We start from the raw sequence: 15,955 nt of genomic DNA, 5'->3' as shown, positions 1-15,955 counted from the left end.
CATCTCAGTTCCTTGAAACCAACCTTCAGTGGTTTTTCAGAGTTTATGTCTTAATGTGTCTGAGCTGTATTTGGTGGCACAAATATACAAACTATATGGGTAGTTTGAATGTTGCGGCTGATCAGAAAATATGAGTTTCAAGGTTTAGTTTGAGCTTCTGCTTTTGATTTCCACGCTTCTGATAACATTTAATTTCCAGCTGGAACACAGTTTATCCGGCCTTCCGGAGCTCGATTTATTGGAAGCCTCCAGGCGATGAAGGTCTTAGGACTGCACTGCTGTAGCTGGCGTGCAGACCACTGATGAATCAGCAAATCATTCTCAAAAACAGCTAGACAACCTGCCTCAAGTAGAAATCCTGATTCCTACTGTGACTGAAATGCATCATTTCATACATAACAGCAGGACACAAATCAGAGAAAACTTTATGGTATTTATACCCATGAGGGGTGGTACAGAGTGCATTCAACTACATCAGCCACTGTAAAATACACAAAAGGTATGTGGAGCAGTAAAATATCAGGATATTACAACAAACTGTGCAGCTGCATACAAAAAGAAGCTACAATAGGTCTTTAGCTAACAACAGAAAAGGCACAATTGTAAAAAGCTGTGCATTTACTCCCATGTAATGCCTGAAACTACTTCAAGAAAAAAAAGAAAAACATTCAAGCAGTCACATGTATATACACAGAAATCATATAGGAAACAATACCCTTTAAATAAGGCGACAAAAACTTGCTGTATTTACAATAAATACTTTGATGACCACACAAACAAACAAAATGTGGCTTCTATCCCAACTTATATTAAAATACAAGTTCCTTTCATATACTTAAGCAAAGCTTTTTCCTTCTTCCACAAATACTGATCCCACTGAGTGAATGCCAAAACAGTCTTTGAAGCCTTCGTCCCAAAATTACAACTGAATGAAGCTGCTAAGAAATCTACATTTCTCATTCACATGTTCATATTTTGTTTATAATTATAGCACCTAGCTAAATTCATGATAGTTTTTGAATTATTACAAGTACACATCATAAGCAAGTCAGCTGTCGAGCGCACTGCTACAGACTGTGCTGTGCAACCTAACAGTTTAAAACTAAAAATATGTGATGATTAAACATGATCGTCAATGGTGGATTAAAAACAGTATAGATAATATATTTGACTTGCACATCCAAGTAGTTATTCTGAATAATGATACATAGAGCGACAATTAGGGTGAACACAGGCCTTCAGTTTGCTTAGGATTTAGGAAAGTCACAATCTCCCGAATGCCATCTTCACAAATCGTGGTCTGAGGAGCTTTACTCAGATTTTCTCCTTCCTCTTTAAATTTTCTCCATGTCTCTGAAAAATAAATGAGAACTGATGTAAACCTGATACATACACACACAAAATCACAGTAAGATGAGTCTAAAATAATGATTTCAAAATCTGCCATATAAATCAGTCACTTCAAAAACAAACCTTCATCGAGTGTTGTGAGCAACGTGCAGTTCTCTGGATGATCCAAAATGTCTTTCCTTTGAATGTCGCCAATTTCCATTAATTGTAAAACTCCTGTAAGAATAAAGGACTCAGAGGAGAATCACACAGAGGTGCAGCCGTGCTGTATGTTTGTCTTGCTTTTCACATTTTGGAAACTATAACCCCAATTTCAGAAGAGTTGAGGGGAACAAAAATAAATAAAAATGGAACTAAATGATGTATTTTTCATAGAACGATAGAAAAAACATTAAACATTTAAACATGTGACTATTTTACAAAAATAAGCTTATTTTTAAATTCGATGGTAGCAACACGTCTCAAAAAACTTGGAACAGGAGCAACAATAGGTGGGAAAAGTAAGTTGTACTAAAAGGAAACAGCTGGAGGAACGTTTTGCAGCTAATTAGATTCATTGGCAACAGGTTAGTAACGTGCCTGGGTAAAAAGAGCATCTAGCCAAGGCAGAGTTTCTAAGATGTAGTCATCTCTTTTCATTCCCTGTGTGTTTATACAACACTGCATTTAATCATTAATAGTTATGAAACTCTGTTTCTCTCTCTCTCCCTCCCCTCACTTCCAACCAATCACAAGAGATGGATGTCCCTTCCTGTTTCCTGCTCAGTGGGAGTTTTTCCTTGCCACTGTCTCCAAGCACTTGCCCATAGGGGGACGTGTAGGAGTGTCTTTCTAATATTGCAGCATTTTTACCTTGGTGCTACATAAATACAACTAATTGAACTGAAGGTAGTCACTAATCTGCAAAAACTGCAAATTGTGGAGCAAGTTCAGAATCATTTTTCTTGGTATAAAATTAAAAGATTTCATCATATTAGTACATAATATCACCAAAAGATTCTGAGAATGTGGAGAAATTTCCGTGCTCAAAGGAAAAGGCCAAAAATCAGTACTGGAAGCCTATGATCTTCGGTATTGCATTAATCACTGCGTGAGCTCAGTTCACTGTGCCATCAACAAATGCAAGTCAAAGCTCTGTCATGCAAAGATGCAAAGAGGAAACCACATGTGAACATGATCGAGACACATCACTGTCTTCTCTGGGCTAAAACTCTCGAGGCAAAGTGGACAACTGTCCTGAGGTCAGATGAATCAAAATCAGAAATTTGTCTTAGAAAACATGGATGCCACATCCTTAGAACTACACAGGAGGAGCTAGGTTTGTTGTCCAAAAGTTCAAAAGCCTGCATCTCTGAAGTATAGAGGTATAGAGGTGCATTAGTGGCTATGAGTTTGGCCGCTTGAAAGGCACCATCAGGCTTGCATCTCGGCAAAACAATGCTAAACCGCATACTCCACTGCAGTCCAGACCTTTCACCAACTGAAAACATTTGGCGTGTCACGAAATTAAAAATACAACAAAGAAGACTGTTTTAGCAATAATTTTATATTGGACAATAATGGGACAAGATTCCTCTCTTAAAAGTCCACGCATTTATTGGCTGTCGTTAAAAGAAGAGAGGTGGTACACACTGGCAAACATTACCCTGTCCCAACTTTTTTTGAGGCATGTTGCGACCATCAAGAATATATTTTGATCTTAAAACTGTACATTTTCTCAGTTTTAACTTTTAGATGTTTTCTGTGATCTATTGTGAATAAAATATGGGTTTATGAGATTTGCAAATCACAGCATGATGTTTTTGTTTGCCTTTAACACAGCATTCCCACTTTGTTCTAATTGGCTTTCTACTCTTTTTTTGCTCTGTTGTCAAGTGTTAGGTGAGAAGAACGACAGTCGTGACACACACTGTATTTTTAATATAAAGCTACAACTAAGCTGTATATCAAAGATGGATGTAACCACCATAATGCTACTTTAGGGTTTGTGAACTACCAATTTAAAGCCTCAAGTTCAGGATTTCTTCTATTGCTGTCTTGTTTTTAAACCAAAGCTGAAGGCACTCCATCCTCACGTGGTAGCATGAACCACGAGGTAGACCCTCTTTTTCTCATAGATTTTCATGTGTTTTTGGTACAAATCAGAGAAATTACCACATACTACATTGTTATTAATAATTTAGATTTAAGGCACTTCTGCAGGGGGTTCAGGTCTCAGAGCTGGAGCAGTGGTGCATCTTTTAAGTTAAGTTACACTCTCATAAAGACTGAAAATATGATGAAAATAGCTTGGCTCAGGTAAGAGAATCTGCTGACCAGCACCTCTAAAATGAATGAAAGCCACTCTGTATGCTAAGTGAGTGATGATACTGAACAGTCAGGAAACCTGTACATGCTCACAATCTTCTCATCTAATACTCGGCAAGAAAAAATGAGCACGTTTGAAAAAAATGTTAACTTTTCCTATAATATAGCTCAGAGGAGCGGGTGCAGTACCTTCTATAGTGTTCCATACTTGTACTTCAACTTCAGCAGTACTTTGTCTTTCAACAGCAATGATCCTAACTGCGTTGGGTGAGTCAACATTCAGAGCTGATTCAACTTTATACACCAAGAGGTTATTTTTATGTCCGAGATAGCACTGGGTCTGGTTACTTTCAGCTTTAGTCTCTGGGGAAAACAATTAGGAGAGCGGTTGAATGGATGATGTTTACAGTCCATCAACATCAGATCTGTATAAACAGCTCATTATATTACAAGTACTGTTTGACTACCTGGACAAGTCTTGCAGCACTTTCCCGCTGATTTCATAGGATGTTGGCAAGGGTACTGCGTAGGACATGTGATGCGTTTGCAGTCCGAGATCCCGTCAGTACAAGTGCACAGGATGCATTCCAGGACTTTACCCAAAACTGGGTGCCACATGTCTCCATGAGAGTATGTCTTGCCATTGTATAAACACGCTGAGAGAAATGGAAAACATCTGAGTGTTGCGCTACATATGGAAACGATTGTAAAGTTGTGAGAAGCATGTACATAAAATAAAATGCCTACAAATGATCTTTCTGTTTTGACAAAGTCTCACCTCTTTGGTGTTTCCTCTGCAACAAAATCTTCACGGTGGTCTCTGAAGCCCCTTTAAGGTTGAGTTTACTGAGACTCGGGCCTCTAGGAGAGGTCCTGGGTGCAGTGGCGCGGTTGGACCGCACCCTGCTCTGTTCTCCAGAGCACTGATCAACCGAATGCCTCTATGTAAAACAGAAGACAATGCAGTTATCCTTCATGTATTTAGCTACTGGATTTACTTGCTTTGCCCCCAAAGTGAAAGCTGAAGGAACATCAAAGATGCCCCAAATCATTCAAGTTAATAACATTGCTAAAGACATCTGAGTCGCTGCTTTTAGCTCATTTTTTTCCCTTTAAATAGGATGACAATGCAGGTCAGTGCTGTGCAGTGATTGGGCCAAATGAACCACAGATTGTGCCTTTGTCACTAACAATCACAGCAAATGGGTGATTTACAAAGAATCTGAACAATATGATGCCAAGTTGGGCGGATAACTGCATATGGGGAAAAAAATCAGCCTGCTTGTTCCGACTTTTGTCGTGATCGCAGTGACACGGGCGAGGACAGCTTACCAGATCCTGTTAGATTTCAAGCCCTGTAATTAAACTGCAGCTACTAAACTGGTGAGACCACTTTGCAGTCTTAAACGAAATTTAAATATAATTTTCAAATGCAGGCAAATTTCCCATGAAAGCAATCAGCAAAATACATACAACTCCTCTGTTTAGCTGATGGTTTCCATCCTCAGTTGATGAGGACCCACTGATGCCATGATCTAAGAGGAAAAAAGGGGAATGTAGATCAATATAAAAAAACACTCTTATTAACCAGCTACATTGATCAGCCCCTAACCTATATGTGAAAATCCTAAAATAGTGCTCCTTACTGCTTCGTGAATTCCATCTTGGAAACTGAATAAAGGCATTTTGTCAGCTTAGAGAAGATTGACTACCTTTACACAGCAAACAGCAGGTATCTGGAACAGACGCGGGGGAGGAACAGGTGATAGGTTGGCAGGTTTTCAGAGCACAGAAGATGTTTCCATCCTGTGATAAGAAAAAAATCCAATATTAAGAAAAAAATGACATTCGAGAACTATCTATTGTAAAAAGTGGAATGAATTAGATAATATTATAATAATAACCATGCTGTGATAGCAACATGTATTTTAACAGCACATCATATCGCTACCAAAAAAACAAATTGCTCTTTGTTCAGATACAGCACGGCAAAGAAATGTGACGAAAGCTTTTTTCATTGTTTTTAAACCTGTACCTGTAAGTTATTCACTGGTTAAATAATTGCTGTTTATTCTGTTTTTGTACAACATTTTAAGCAAAAAGCACTTAAAAGCTTATGAGATTAGCTTGTCATGCTGCTCTATATTGTAAAGTATACTTTGTATTATGTGCACGTCACAGCCAAAGCAAGACAGCAATGCATTTCACTTACAACTGCATAACACTGGCAGCTACTTCTTCTCATACATTCAATAACACTATACTTAAAAAAAAAACACCCCACATATGTATATAATGATTTTTCTTTACATATCTAACACTTCAACATGAATTACATTGCAAAGGTTCTGAATATTCTCCTATTTCTTTTGCATTTTACATCCTTTTTACAATCACATGGAAACTCTCTCTGAAAAATTAAAACTCGTTATTCAGAAACTAAGAAATGAAAGTATCAAATTAGACTGAACTCACAGAGCATGTGCACATAACACACTGATTGCTTTGCTTGGATGGGAAGAGGTTGTGTTTGGTGAATGTCTCCCCGGGCTGATAAATGCTCCCATTATACCTGCAGGATTTCACCGAAGCCCTCAGCCCTGCAGGAATCCTCAGCTCATCTGGGAGAGGGGGGAGAACACACCAAGCAGGACGGGATGCTTTAAAAATCACAACAGAAGTAGTTTCTCTCAAAAGCTTAAGCTGACAGTGTGTGACGAGTCAGTCTACCTGTGCATCTCGGACAGCATTGCTGAGGCTCAGCTACAGGGTTTTCACATGGCAGGACAGGGCACTTGATTGTGTTACATTTCACATGGCCTGTCTAAAAGAGAGCAAATCCCAGAATTTATAGGTTGCTATTTAAGCAACTTTGGCTTCTTTTGGTGTAATATCCCTTTAATGTATTAACTTTACCTCTGTGCAGACGCAGCGTATGCAGAACATGTACCCAAAAGGCTCTAGATAAGGATGCCAGCTGTCTCCTGGGATATATGTCTTGTCTTTGAAAGTACACACCACACCGGACCCTGAGAGTTAAAGAAAAAAAGATGAGCTGCTGAGAAACGCATATGGCGCAGATAAATGGATCGGCAGAAAATAAAGACATTCACACTACTTCAGTACTGCATAAAACATTTTCCAAAGCAACTGTCACCTTTGAGTTGTGTAAACTGGGTTAAAACGTGGAAAACGTATCAGATGCCAAAGAGCGGACTGTTCCCTAAGACTATTTAGAGAAACAGAAGTCATGATTTAACTTCTGCTGACTTCTGTGACAGCAAAAGAGAAAGAAAACTGTGCAGCAAACACGTTAATCCTAATATGAGTCGCGGAATCCGAGCAAACTTTTCTCATTTGAGTCGCATTTTCATGCTTTTCTCCCCCTCCTTAACATTTAAAGCCCCCCTCAAACACACGTTTGATCAGGAAAGAATAAGCATCAACAGTCTGCTCTTACCTTTCGGGGGTTTTAGCTCTGCAGCTGCAAACCAAATGATGAAAATGAACAAAAACATGGACTTCATTTCTTTTCTTGCTTCTTTTTTTTTTTTTTTTTTTTTTTTTTTTTTTTTTACATGTGCCCGACTGACTCTTCAATGCGCAATAAATATGTGTTTCTGCGGGACAGAAACTGCAGGACAGTGTGAAACAGGAATTTAAAAAAAAAAAAAAAAATCCTACTTTTTTTTTTTGTTGGATAATCTATGGCGCCTTCTTCAGGAGACAAACAGGGATGGCATTAGAGTGGACGTATCACAAGTGAAACAGCTTAAACAGTGACCGCGTTACAGAAGTGGAAGAATGTCACTGTTTCAAGAAAAAGTGTCAGTTCCTCTCTTTAGAAAGTAGAAAGTACCAAAATTATGGCAATAAAAGCACTTAAATAATTTAACCTTGCACTCATGTATTTGTATCAGCGTTAATAGGAATTCCCTAAAAGCATTTCTTTAGCTGTTTGAGACAGGCGCCGTTTAAAATGTGGATTAAATTGTTTTAATCTTTAACCGTGTGCTGGAGTTGTAGCAAAGAGGTTATGAACCAGGATTTATGCTTTGATTATTCATAAAGTGATAAAACAAAGATGTTTGTATTTTTTATTAAACGAATCAGTAAAAGTGACCCTCTGTGCAAATGATCTTTCCAAAAGCTGCTTGGGAGTCACGTGTTAAAGCTACTGCTGTTCACTGGATATTTACTTCTTCCAGACCATTCTGTGTAATCCTCAGAGATGGCTGGGCAAAACTTCCAAGCAGATCAACAGTTCAAAGTCACTTAAATTACCTTTCCTACTCATTCTAATGCGACAGGTCCACCTTGTCCACATTTTTAAAATCACTGGGCTGCTGTCATGTGATTGGCTAATTAGATGTTTATATTATCAAAAGGCTGAACAAGTGGATTGGCCATTAAGTTTACATACAAAAACTATATTTCCTGGCAAAATCTACATACTTCTGAAAGATTTATCAGAAGAACCCACTGGTAACAGCAAAATATCTGCACAACTCTTTTTTGTTTTAACATTTAGTTATATGAAAGAAAAACAGTAAATCAAAGCATCGCTTTACATGTCAGGTTTTCAACAGAAGACATAGTAAACGCCAAAACCTCATACCAACCGTGGAAGGAGTATTGTAGTTCGTGGCTGCAATGATCAAGGAAACAATAAATTCACAACTGTAAAAAAATGGCCTGTATTTGTATAGCGCTTTTCTTAGTCCCTAAGGACCCCAAAGTGCTTTACACATTCAGTCATCCACCCATTCACACACTGGTGATGGCAGCTACATTGTAGCCACAGCCGCCCTGGGGCGCACTGACAGAGGCGAGGCTGCCGGACACTGGCGCCACCGGGTCCTCTGACCACCACCAGTAGGCAACGGGTGAAGTGTCTTGCCCAAGGACACAACGACCGAGACTGTCAGAGTCGGGGCTCGAACCAGCAACCTTCCGATTACAAGATGAACTGCAGAGAAAGACATTACCGGAGGATGTCAGAGCAGCAGCCCCTGACCTCAAGCCAAGGCAGCGTGTGTGATATAAAATAAGACATCAATAGAGAAAATGTAAAAAAGGAATTTAGTGCAAGTAGATACACTAACTGCCATTATGATTGGACAGTGATGTATCACAGTTGCTGATTTGATTATAAGATGTTTATGCATGTAGCTGTATTGGAGTGAGAGCTCTTCGCCCTGCTGAGAGAATAGAGACGGGAGCAAACATACAAAGAACTAATACTTTTCTCCATTTATTAATACATGTGGGGATAAAACGATACAACCATGTTAAAAGAGACACTAAGATGCCGGGAACACCTGCATGAATTCTTGTTTGTAACAAACAAAAGAAATGAAATTTTATATAAAACAACAAACAAACCAGAAAACAAAACTGAGAGCACAACATCCTAAGAAGAAGTCTGGTACTCCAACTCCTATTATGATGCCTTTTGTAAGCAATCACATGGCTTTTTAATAAAACATTTACACTGGAGTTAAAGAATACACAGTCAGTGCAGGTTTACAGAAAGAAACAAAACTGATTTCTAAAAGAGGGTTTCCTCATGTGACAGACAAAAATGGTATGCTTCCATCTTTACAATGTGACATACGTTTAGACTGAAAAGAAAAATTCAACAAACCAAACCAAAACCTTGTTAAAATATGAGATTACGGCTTTAAAAAAAAAAAAAAAAACTGTACTGGACATTTTGGACACTGTCAGTGCAGAGTTCAATTCTAACTACCTAACAGCTGGATTTTTAAAGTTCATCCTGCGCAGCCGTGGTTAAATCTGCTAAAAATATTCTGCCGTTATGGTTTTATGCATCTGAACACTCAGACAACATGTTTATACTGTACAGTTCACATGTGAGTGTGAGGCAAATGTTAAATGTGTTTAACAACCCAGCTCTCAGACACCAACACACCTGAAGATCCTCCACTGAGCAAGTTTTTATAATTTTAGCACAGTCTTGGGCACAAAGCATGAGAAAACACTTGCTTGTTGATACATAAATTAAACGTTTGTACATCTGAAGTACAGGATATTGCATTATAGGAAGAATGAGACACACATAAACGCACTTACGTGCTCGCACACGCAAACAGCAGACAGACAGACGGCAAACGTGCCGGAGACTCAAGAACTGCTGCCGTGCGCTCCCGTGTCATCCTCGCGCTTCTGCCGTTTCTTTGCTCTGATTGCATTCATGGCTTCTTCTATGGAGCGAGTGTCCCTCTTGTTGGCCACCGGCACTGGGACAGAAAACAACCAACACAATGACCAAAGAGAATGACACAAAGCAAAGTGTTTCATTTCTGTAAGCCGGCCTCTACACTCACCACAGCCATAAGCCCTGTTGGCCTCAAGTGTATGTGCAGCATCTTTTGCAGCTGAAGTGCCAATCAGGTGACTGTACTTGTCTCTGTAGTTAGAGTTGGGACATATTTGTGACTTTTCTGTCTGACTGGATGCTGCTTCTTCCAGTGCAGCCTGTTCCTGAAGTGACAAGAAAGGGCAACATGGTGAGAAATTCAAGGTAATCATCATCAAGCACCAAAGTGAAATGTGATCAAGAAGTTAATTTTTTTTTTTACTCAACTTAATTTCTTTACCTCAGAGCCATAAAGTGCCTCCACTTTAACACAGAAGTAGCATAAGTAGCAACTACCATTATCACTGTTTCAAACTTTGCATATGTATGGTAGTGTTTTTTGGAAGCTTCTTAGAAGGTACATTTGTTTAGTTTCTAAATACTAAAATTTAGGAATTATAACATTAGACAAGAAGAAATATATATACATATATACACACACATATGAAAAACAGAGGAGCACCAGTCTTACTTTTAGTCTGCGCCGCTGTTCTGCCAGTTTGGGGTCCCACTCTTCTCCCTTGCGATAGGCTTCCAGCTCCTCATCTGATGGAGCAAACTCCTGCCACAACAACATTTTCCCATCAGTCATGTAAAACTAAAAAGATTGTTTTCAGATCCAACACTGGATTTCAAAGCACTCGTACCTTCTTGAAAAGCATGACGTAACGGCTCTCTTCATCCTCCCCAAAAGAAAAAGACGTCAAACCAGCCACCTCTGCAACATCATGTCTGAGAGACAGGAAGAGATGAAATCTTAATAGTATCGACAAGTGGAGGAGAAATGTGTTTCAAGGCAGATAAATGCTTATTTTACTTTTTAGTAATGAAAGAAAAATAGTATGTACAATATACTCCTTTCAATCTTCCCCATGGGATTGTATTTTCTTTTCTGTTGTGAACTGTCCTGGATGAAATCCGACACCTCTTTCTCCATCTGAATAAAAAAATGCATGTGATAAATAGCAGGATTAATGAAGGGCGGTCAGAAAAGCTCTGCATCACAAATTCATTTTGTCTTAGATAAGACACTTAAAGGTCTCACCTTTTTCCTGAACTCTGCTTTCTTTCTTTTCTCCTCTTCTTCCATCTTCTTGAGCCTTGCTGCTTGCTCTTCAAAGAACAACAACTGATTTTAATGTGTTTACTCAGGCATTTTAATACTGAAAACTTTCAGAGTGCCCCGCTGTTAAACACAGAACATCTAGTCCTACTGCAAAAACTGGTCGTTTTCCTTAATGACCCAAGGATAGTAAAACAACAGGCTTCCTGTAATCCCAAAATCACCAGGCATCAGTGACTCATATCCTATTATCTGTTCCATGTCTGTGATGTTTTATACAGATGCACACTCTCTATAGTTAATTAAAGAGATTTGGTTGTGCCCATGTCCTCACTACAACTGAAAGACATTTCTTTGTACCAACACTCCACTCAGTGTTGCCAGTGTTTTGAGCCGGACTCTTGAAAGCATTAAAAGTGCATCTACACAAACAAATATCCCATTTTTACTGGAGCCATATGAAACTTAAGAGTTACTGCAGTTCTTAGTACATGTGCTTTTGTTATAGCTGCTGACTGTAACTGTAAGCTTTAAGCAGCCTACACAGTATTTATCAATTAAAGGGAACCAAGGTAGGAAGCACATTCCCAGACCTAATAGTTAAGATTTTGATAAGATGTTGGGAGACAGAAAGGGTTAATGACCGGTTAATGACCGTGAATTAGAATAACTTGGGTTTTCAGGAAACTGCATTTGAAAGCCGAGCATTGTGAAAGCTCAGAGGTAACTTAATCAGATGGCAAAGACGGACTGTTCTCGACAGGTTTGCGTTTCAGCAGCTGCCCGTAGCTCAGACTTGTCTGCAGCATGTTGGGTTGAGGCGGTGCTAACTCTTCAACCAGGTCAGCCGCCGTTTACTGAAAGCTGAACTGACCAATGGCAGCTCAAGAAATGCCTGGTTCGCCTCTTCTTTCAATTTTCACATACGTCTAAATCCCGCGTCACATTCATTTAAACGGATTCAGACTAGCTTGACGCTATTCGCTGTTTAGGCAATACAATATGTACCTCGTGCCTTTCGTCGGCTTTCCTGGTCGCCGACTGTAGGAGGTTTTTCCATCGAGTTTAGGATTGAACCGAGGAGGTCCGCCATCTTGAAATGATAGCGCAGACCTGTAAAGGCTGTTTTTAGCTGCAGCTGTACAGGCTGCGCAAGCGCGGATGAACTGAGTCGTCTTCGCCGGGGCAAAAATTCCGCATTTCAATTACACAGCGCCACCTTCTACCAGAAGGTTGTACTGCACAACTTTAGTGAAATCGATTTAGACTTCTGTTTCTCTAAATCGCAATTACATTTATCAGACCAAAAACAGTAAGCGCGTTGAAATACATAAATTGCTCCGTGCTTCATCATGTTGCAGACAATCGTAATGCTGCTGGGCTTCTCATGCCCATGCTTTTTTTTAAATTTTATTTTCAATTTGAAAAATTGTAGCCGAAGCCCATTTCTCATTTGATTGGCCCAGTTTCTAGGTTTATATGTGTATATAAATATTTGTTTTGTTTGTGTTGTTTGGGAGGGCCAAACATGCCAGCAAATAACTTTGCATGAGCAGTAGAGGGCATGCTGTCCAATTATATATATATATGTCTCTGTTATTGTTTTGTTAACAATCATTCCCTGCGTCACTGGACCAGCATGTTTTGTGCAGTTTGGAGTTTCCCAGCATCAGCAGTAACACATGAACTACTGCCATATTCAGAGGTGGGGAGAGCAGTACGTGCACAGAGGCTTGAACGTGCAGCAGGACAGACAGAACTGTTCTGCTTACCTTCTGTAATACAAATATATTAGATAGTCCTTTACCTTTAAATGCTACATTTTCTTTTGAAAGAGTCCACTCTCGTCTAAATTAACTGCTCTGCTCTGCCATAGGGGCATATCCTATAAGAACTACTTTGTGTTTTGCATATTGACAGACAGTTACAGGATGGTTCTTTTGAATAATAAACAAAAAGAAACTTCAAATTCTCAAGAGGTTGCAGCTGTTGATTATGCTGAGTGAACCGACAGTCCTGACCTTCAGCCCTCAGACTCTCATCACTCAGTGATGCTCTGCTATTGTGATTTGGACAGAGCACGCCGGACTCCTCCCCCGTGCTTCAACTGCTGTATAAATGCAGCACCAGCGCGTCAGCGGCAGTGTCTGAAAGCTCATAGGTACCCAAACATGAAGGGACTGGGCTTGGTTCTCCTCGTGCTTCTCCTGATGCTCGCAGCTGGGGAGGGTAAGGATTGAATGCATCCACTTTGTCACAGTAAGAAACTGAAATGAAGAAAATCAAAGTGTCGCATATGCTCAAAGTACACCGTAAGTGTACTGGGCCTGTTTGTGTTTGAACTGAGGAGAAGTAAGACATCATAAAACAATACAACTTTCTATGTCAGATACATTTTAGGTGCTGTAAATATCTGAAGGATTCGTTGCCACTATAGCTTATGGAAATGCCAGTAAGCCAACATTCATCAGGGATGCTGGAATGTCATTTTTAAATAATTATCTACAGGAACTGATCCAGAAACGCAGTACTGGACTTGTGGGTATAGAGGACTCTGCAGACGGTTCTGCTATGCTCAAGAATACATTGTTGGTCATCACGGCTGCCCCCGAAGATACAGGTAGGCGTGGAACGATTGTTATAGTGCTTTTGCTAAAGGTACAAACCCATAAGAAATTATCTCTAATTGCAAGTTTAACTGAAGTTTTACTCTTCTATTTTTCCAGGTGCTGTGCTATGAGATACTAGCAGCGCTCCACTTGCCTAATGCTGCCTGAAAGTTATCACATCATCAGTTCTGACATATTCAGTACAGGCAGCTGTGGTCATAGTAACGCTCCTGGATGAAACTATGACAACTTTACTGTCATTCGACCCCTCTTGGCCTCCCAGCATCCTGTGGGATCTGACAATGAGTGCTTTTGAAGTGGACTTTCTGTAGCTAGACAAAGCTCATTTGCAGCTCTTAGGTGTGTATCTACCATGTACCTCGCACTCTTTACAACAGAACTGTTTGAGCTGTCACCTTTACCTCTCTGGTCTGCAGTGTTGACAATAAATGCATTAAAATAAATGTGCTGATGTTTGGTTTGTTGATGCCATTAAGTTGGGATGCTCCCAGTCAGTCTAAACATAATTTACATGTGAAAACCATTGAAAATATACAATTGATTTCCATATTCCACCAATTACGCCAACTTGGCTTGACCTTGGGGAAATAAAAGCATAGAAAGCAGTCTGGGTTGAGTCTGGCATGCTGTCACCCCAGCCCTGTACTGACAGGAGACAATAATGGTCAAGTGACTGACCCAAATAGCTGTGATGGATGGAATAGAGCTTTTGTGAATGAAGTGTTATGTCTCTTGTCTGTGTTTATGTTATCTCACCATTCTGTCTGTCTGGACAACATTGTCTAGAACAGACAGACAATGTCAGGATCCACCAGTCACGACTGCAAAGCAAATTCATTGTCATGTTATCTGCCTCTCTCTGATCGTAAGGTCAGATGTTCTTGCTGATTGGCTCTGTGGTTTTCATTATCGATTTCATTTTACGAAAACGTTAAACTGTTATGTTTAAGCACTCACCACTAATCCACAGCAAAAAGGCTGCCATCATATATTTTGTAACACTGATATTTAGCAACCAGCTGATTGAAACATTAACTTATCCATATGGTCATGATGTAGAGTCAAATGAGCCACGATCCGAAGGTGGTCAATAACTGCTTTGGGGTTGTAGGTGTTAAAGGCATGGATGATATTTGTAAACATGAGCCACTGTATTGTGCCCTGCATTGTCATCTGGGGTGAACTATTCAGACAGCACAGCGTGATCAAACTACAAAAGGGAACCCACCCCCAGCCAGACCTGTTTATACGTCCGTCTGTCTTCATAAAGCTGACAACAACAGCTTAAAACAGAAAGTTGTGTTTCACAATGGACTGCTGGGAGTATTGAGGTACTTTTAAAAACCTGACACTTGTTTTTTTAAAAACAAAACAAAACAAAAAACAGACACTCATTAATCACGTGATAATGGGAGGAATGAGTAATGTAGTGAAGAAGTCAGAGAGCTGAAATCTGATTTTAACAATTCAAATTCCTGCAGTGTCTTTGAAGTTGAAATACATTTATTTTTAACAGCATGAATATACACTCACTGGCAACTTTGTTGGATAGGCCTGTTCAACTGCTTGTTAATTAGCCAATCACACGGAAGCAACTAATTGCATCTAGGTATGCAGACATGGTCAAGAGAACCTGAGCATCAGGATGGGGGAAGAAAGTGACTTTGAACATGGTATGGTTATTGGTGCCAGTCTTGGTTTGTTTTATTTAAGCATGCAGGTGCTGTTTCATTAATGATTAAAGTGAAATGAAGTTTAACCAATATGCAGTTAAGAAGAAACTCACAGAATTACTCAAAGAGTAGTCAGTGCGGGAATGCTGATCAGAGAGTGCGTAAACTAAATTGCAGCATTGCTAAAAATGAAGAATGAGAACACAGGACTCAATGGAGTCCTATGAAAGACTAATTACATCACATAATTCAGTAACTTGTAGAAGCACCTTTAGCAGCAATAAGCTGAAGTAATAACTTGTTTTCTGCTGACTTTATCAGACGCTGACATCATTGTGAAAGAATTTTTGAGCCACTCCTCTCTAGAGCATAGCTTCAGTTCATTGAGGTTTGTTGGTATTTGTTAATGCAAAGCTCTCATTTCAGTTGGGTCGAGATCTGGACTTTTTTCAGCCATTCTGTTGTAGTTTTGCTGCTATGCTTGGATGCATAGTCCTTGCAAAACAAGCCCACATCCTCACCCATCCACCACCGTGCTTGATAATTGCTA

At 39.6% G+C, this 15,955-nt stretch overlaps 3 protein-coding genes across 3 annotated transcripts; 1 reads left to right on the top strand and 2 right to left on the bottom strand.

The window, feature by feature from the left end:
- Positions 1–413: 413 nt before the first annotated feature.
- chrdl2 (chordin-like 2) lies at positions 414–7,296 on the bottom strand. Its single transcript, XM_084942229.1, has 11 exons — positions 7,118–7,296; positions 6,574–6,686; positions 6,388–6,481; positions 6,133–6,278; positions 5,370–5,463; positions 5,131–5,192; positions 4,436–4,598; positions 4,125–4,313; positions 3,847–4,020; positions 1,474–1,566; positions 414–1,353 (listed from the first exon to the last, which is right to left on the bottom strand). Exons 1-11 carry the CDS (start codon positions 7,182–7,184, stop codon positions 1,220–1,222), a joined length of 1,329 nt encoding a protein of 442 aa, XP_084798355.1. The 5' UTR covers positions 7,185–7,296; the 3' UTR covers positions 414–1,219.
- Positions 7,297–8,898: 1,602 nt separating this feature from the next.
- On the bottom strand, positions 8,899–12,263 carry spag7 (sperm associated antigen 7). The gene is made up of 7 exons (XM_084942230.1): positions 12,111–12,263; positions 11,085–11,152; positions 10,888–10,976; positions 10,687–10,771; positions 10,512–10,601; positions 10,008–10,164; positions 8,899–9,920 (listed from the first exon to the last, which is right to left on the bottom strand). The coding sequence occupies exons 1-7, from the start codon at positions 12,193–12,195 to the stop codon at positions 9,805–9,807; spliced, it is 690 nt and encodes a 229-aa protein (XP_084798356.1). The 5' UTR covers positions 12,196–12,263; the 3' UTR covers positions 8,899–9,804.
- An 89-nt stretch (positions 12,264–12,352) lies between these two features.
- defbl2 (defensin, beta-like 2) lies at positions 12,353–14,207 on the top strand. The gene is made up of 3 exons (XM_084942231.1): positions 12,353–13,331; positions 13,611–13,722; positions 13,829–14,207. Exons 1-3 carry the CDS (start codon positions 13,154–13,156, stop codon positions 13,848–13,850), a joined length of 312 nt encoding a protein of 103 aa, XP_084798357.1. The 5' UTR covers positions 12,353–13,153; the 3' UTR covers positions 13,851–14,207.
- The last annotated feature ends 1,748 nt before the right edge of the window (positions 14,208–15,955 follow it).

The sequence above is a fragment of the Perissodus microlepis genome, chromosome 10 (assembly GCF_051167445.1).
Source record: "Perissodus microlepis isolate ML-2025 ecotype Zambia chromosome 10, ASM5116744v1, whole genome shotgun sequence".
Taxonomy (NCBI): domain Eukaryota; kingdom Metazoa; phylum Chordata; class Actinopteri; order Cichliformes; family Cichlidae; genus Perissodus; species Perissodus microlepis.
The sequence above is the reverse complement of the archived record's forward strand: the minus strand, read 5'-3'. Positions and strand labels throughout refer to the sequence as shown.

Excerpts from the sequence above, each read along its gene's own strand:
- spag7 (XM_084942230.1), bottom strand. The coding sequence starts at position 12,195 with ATGGCGGACCTCCTCGGTTCAATCCTAAACTCGATGGAAAAACCTCCT. Across the intron at positions 10,977-11,084 it reads AAGCAGAGTTCAGGAAAAAG|ATGGAGAAAGAGGTGTCGGA; the intron begins GTGAGACCTTTA and ends TTTTTTATTCAG. Across the intron at positions 10,772-10,887 it reads AAGATTGAAAGGAGTATATT|ACATGATGTTGCAGAGGTGG; the intron begins GTACATACTATT and ends CCTGTCTCTCAG.
- chrdl2 (XM_084942229.1), bottom strand. The coding sequence starts at position 7,184 with ATGAAGTCCATGTTTTTGTTCATTTTCATCATTTGGTTTGCAGCTGCA. Across the intron at positions 6,279-6,387 it reads ATGCTGTCCGAGATGCACAG|ATGAGCTGAGGATTCCTGCA; the intron begins GTAGACTGACTC and ends CCCCTCTCCCAG. Across the intron at positions 4,599-5,130 it reads ATCAGCTAAACAGAGGAGTT|AGGCATTCGGTTGATCAGTG; the intron begins GTATGTATTTTG and ends TGTTTTACATAG.
- defbl2 (XM_084942231.1), top strand. The coding sequence starts at position 13,154 with ATGCTCTGCTATTGTGATTTGGACAGAGCACGCCGGACTCCTCCCCCG. Across the intron at positions 13,332-13,610 it reads GATGCTCGCAGCTGGGGAGG|GAACTGATCCAGAAACGCAG; the intron begins GTAAGGATTGAA and ends AATTATCTACAG. Across the intron at positions 13,723-13,828 it reads GGCTGCCCCCGAAGATACAG|GTGCTGTGCTATGAGATACT; the intron begins GTAGGCGTGGAA and ends CTATTTTTCCAG.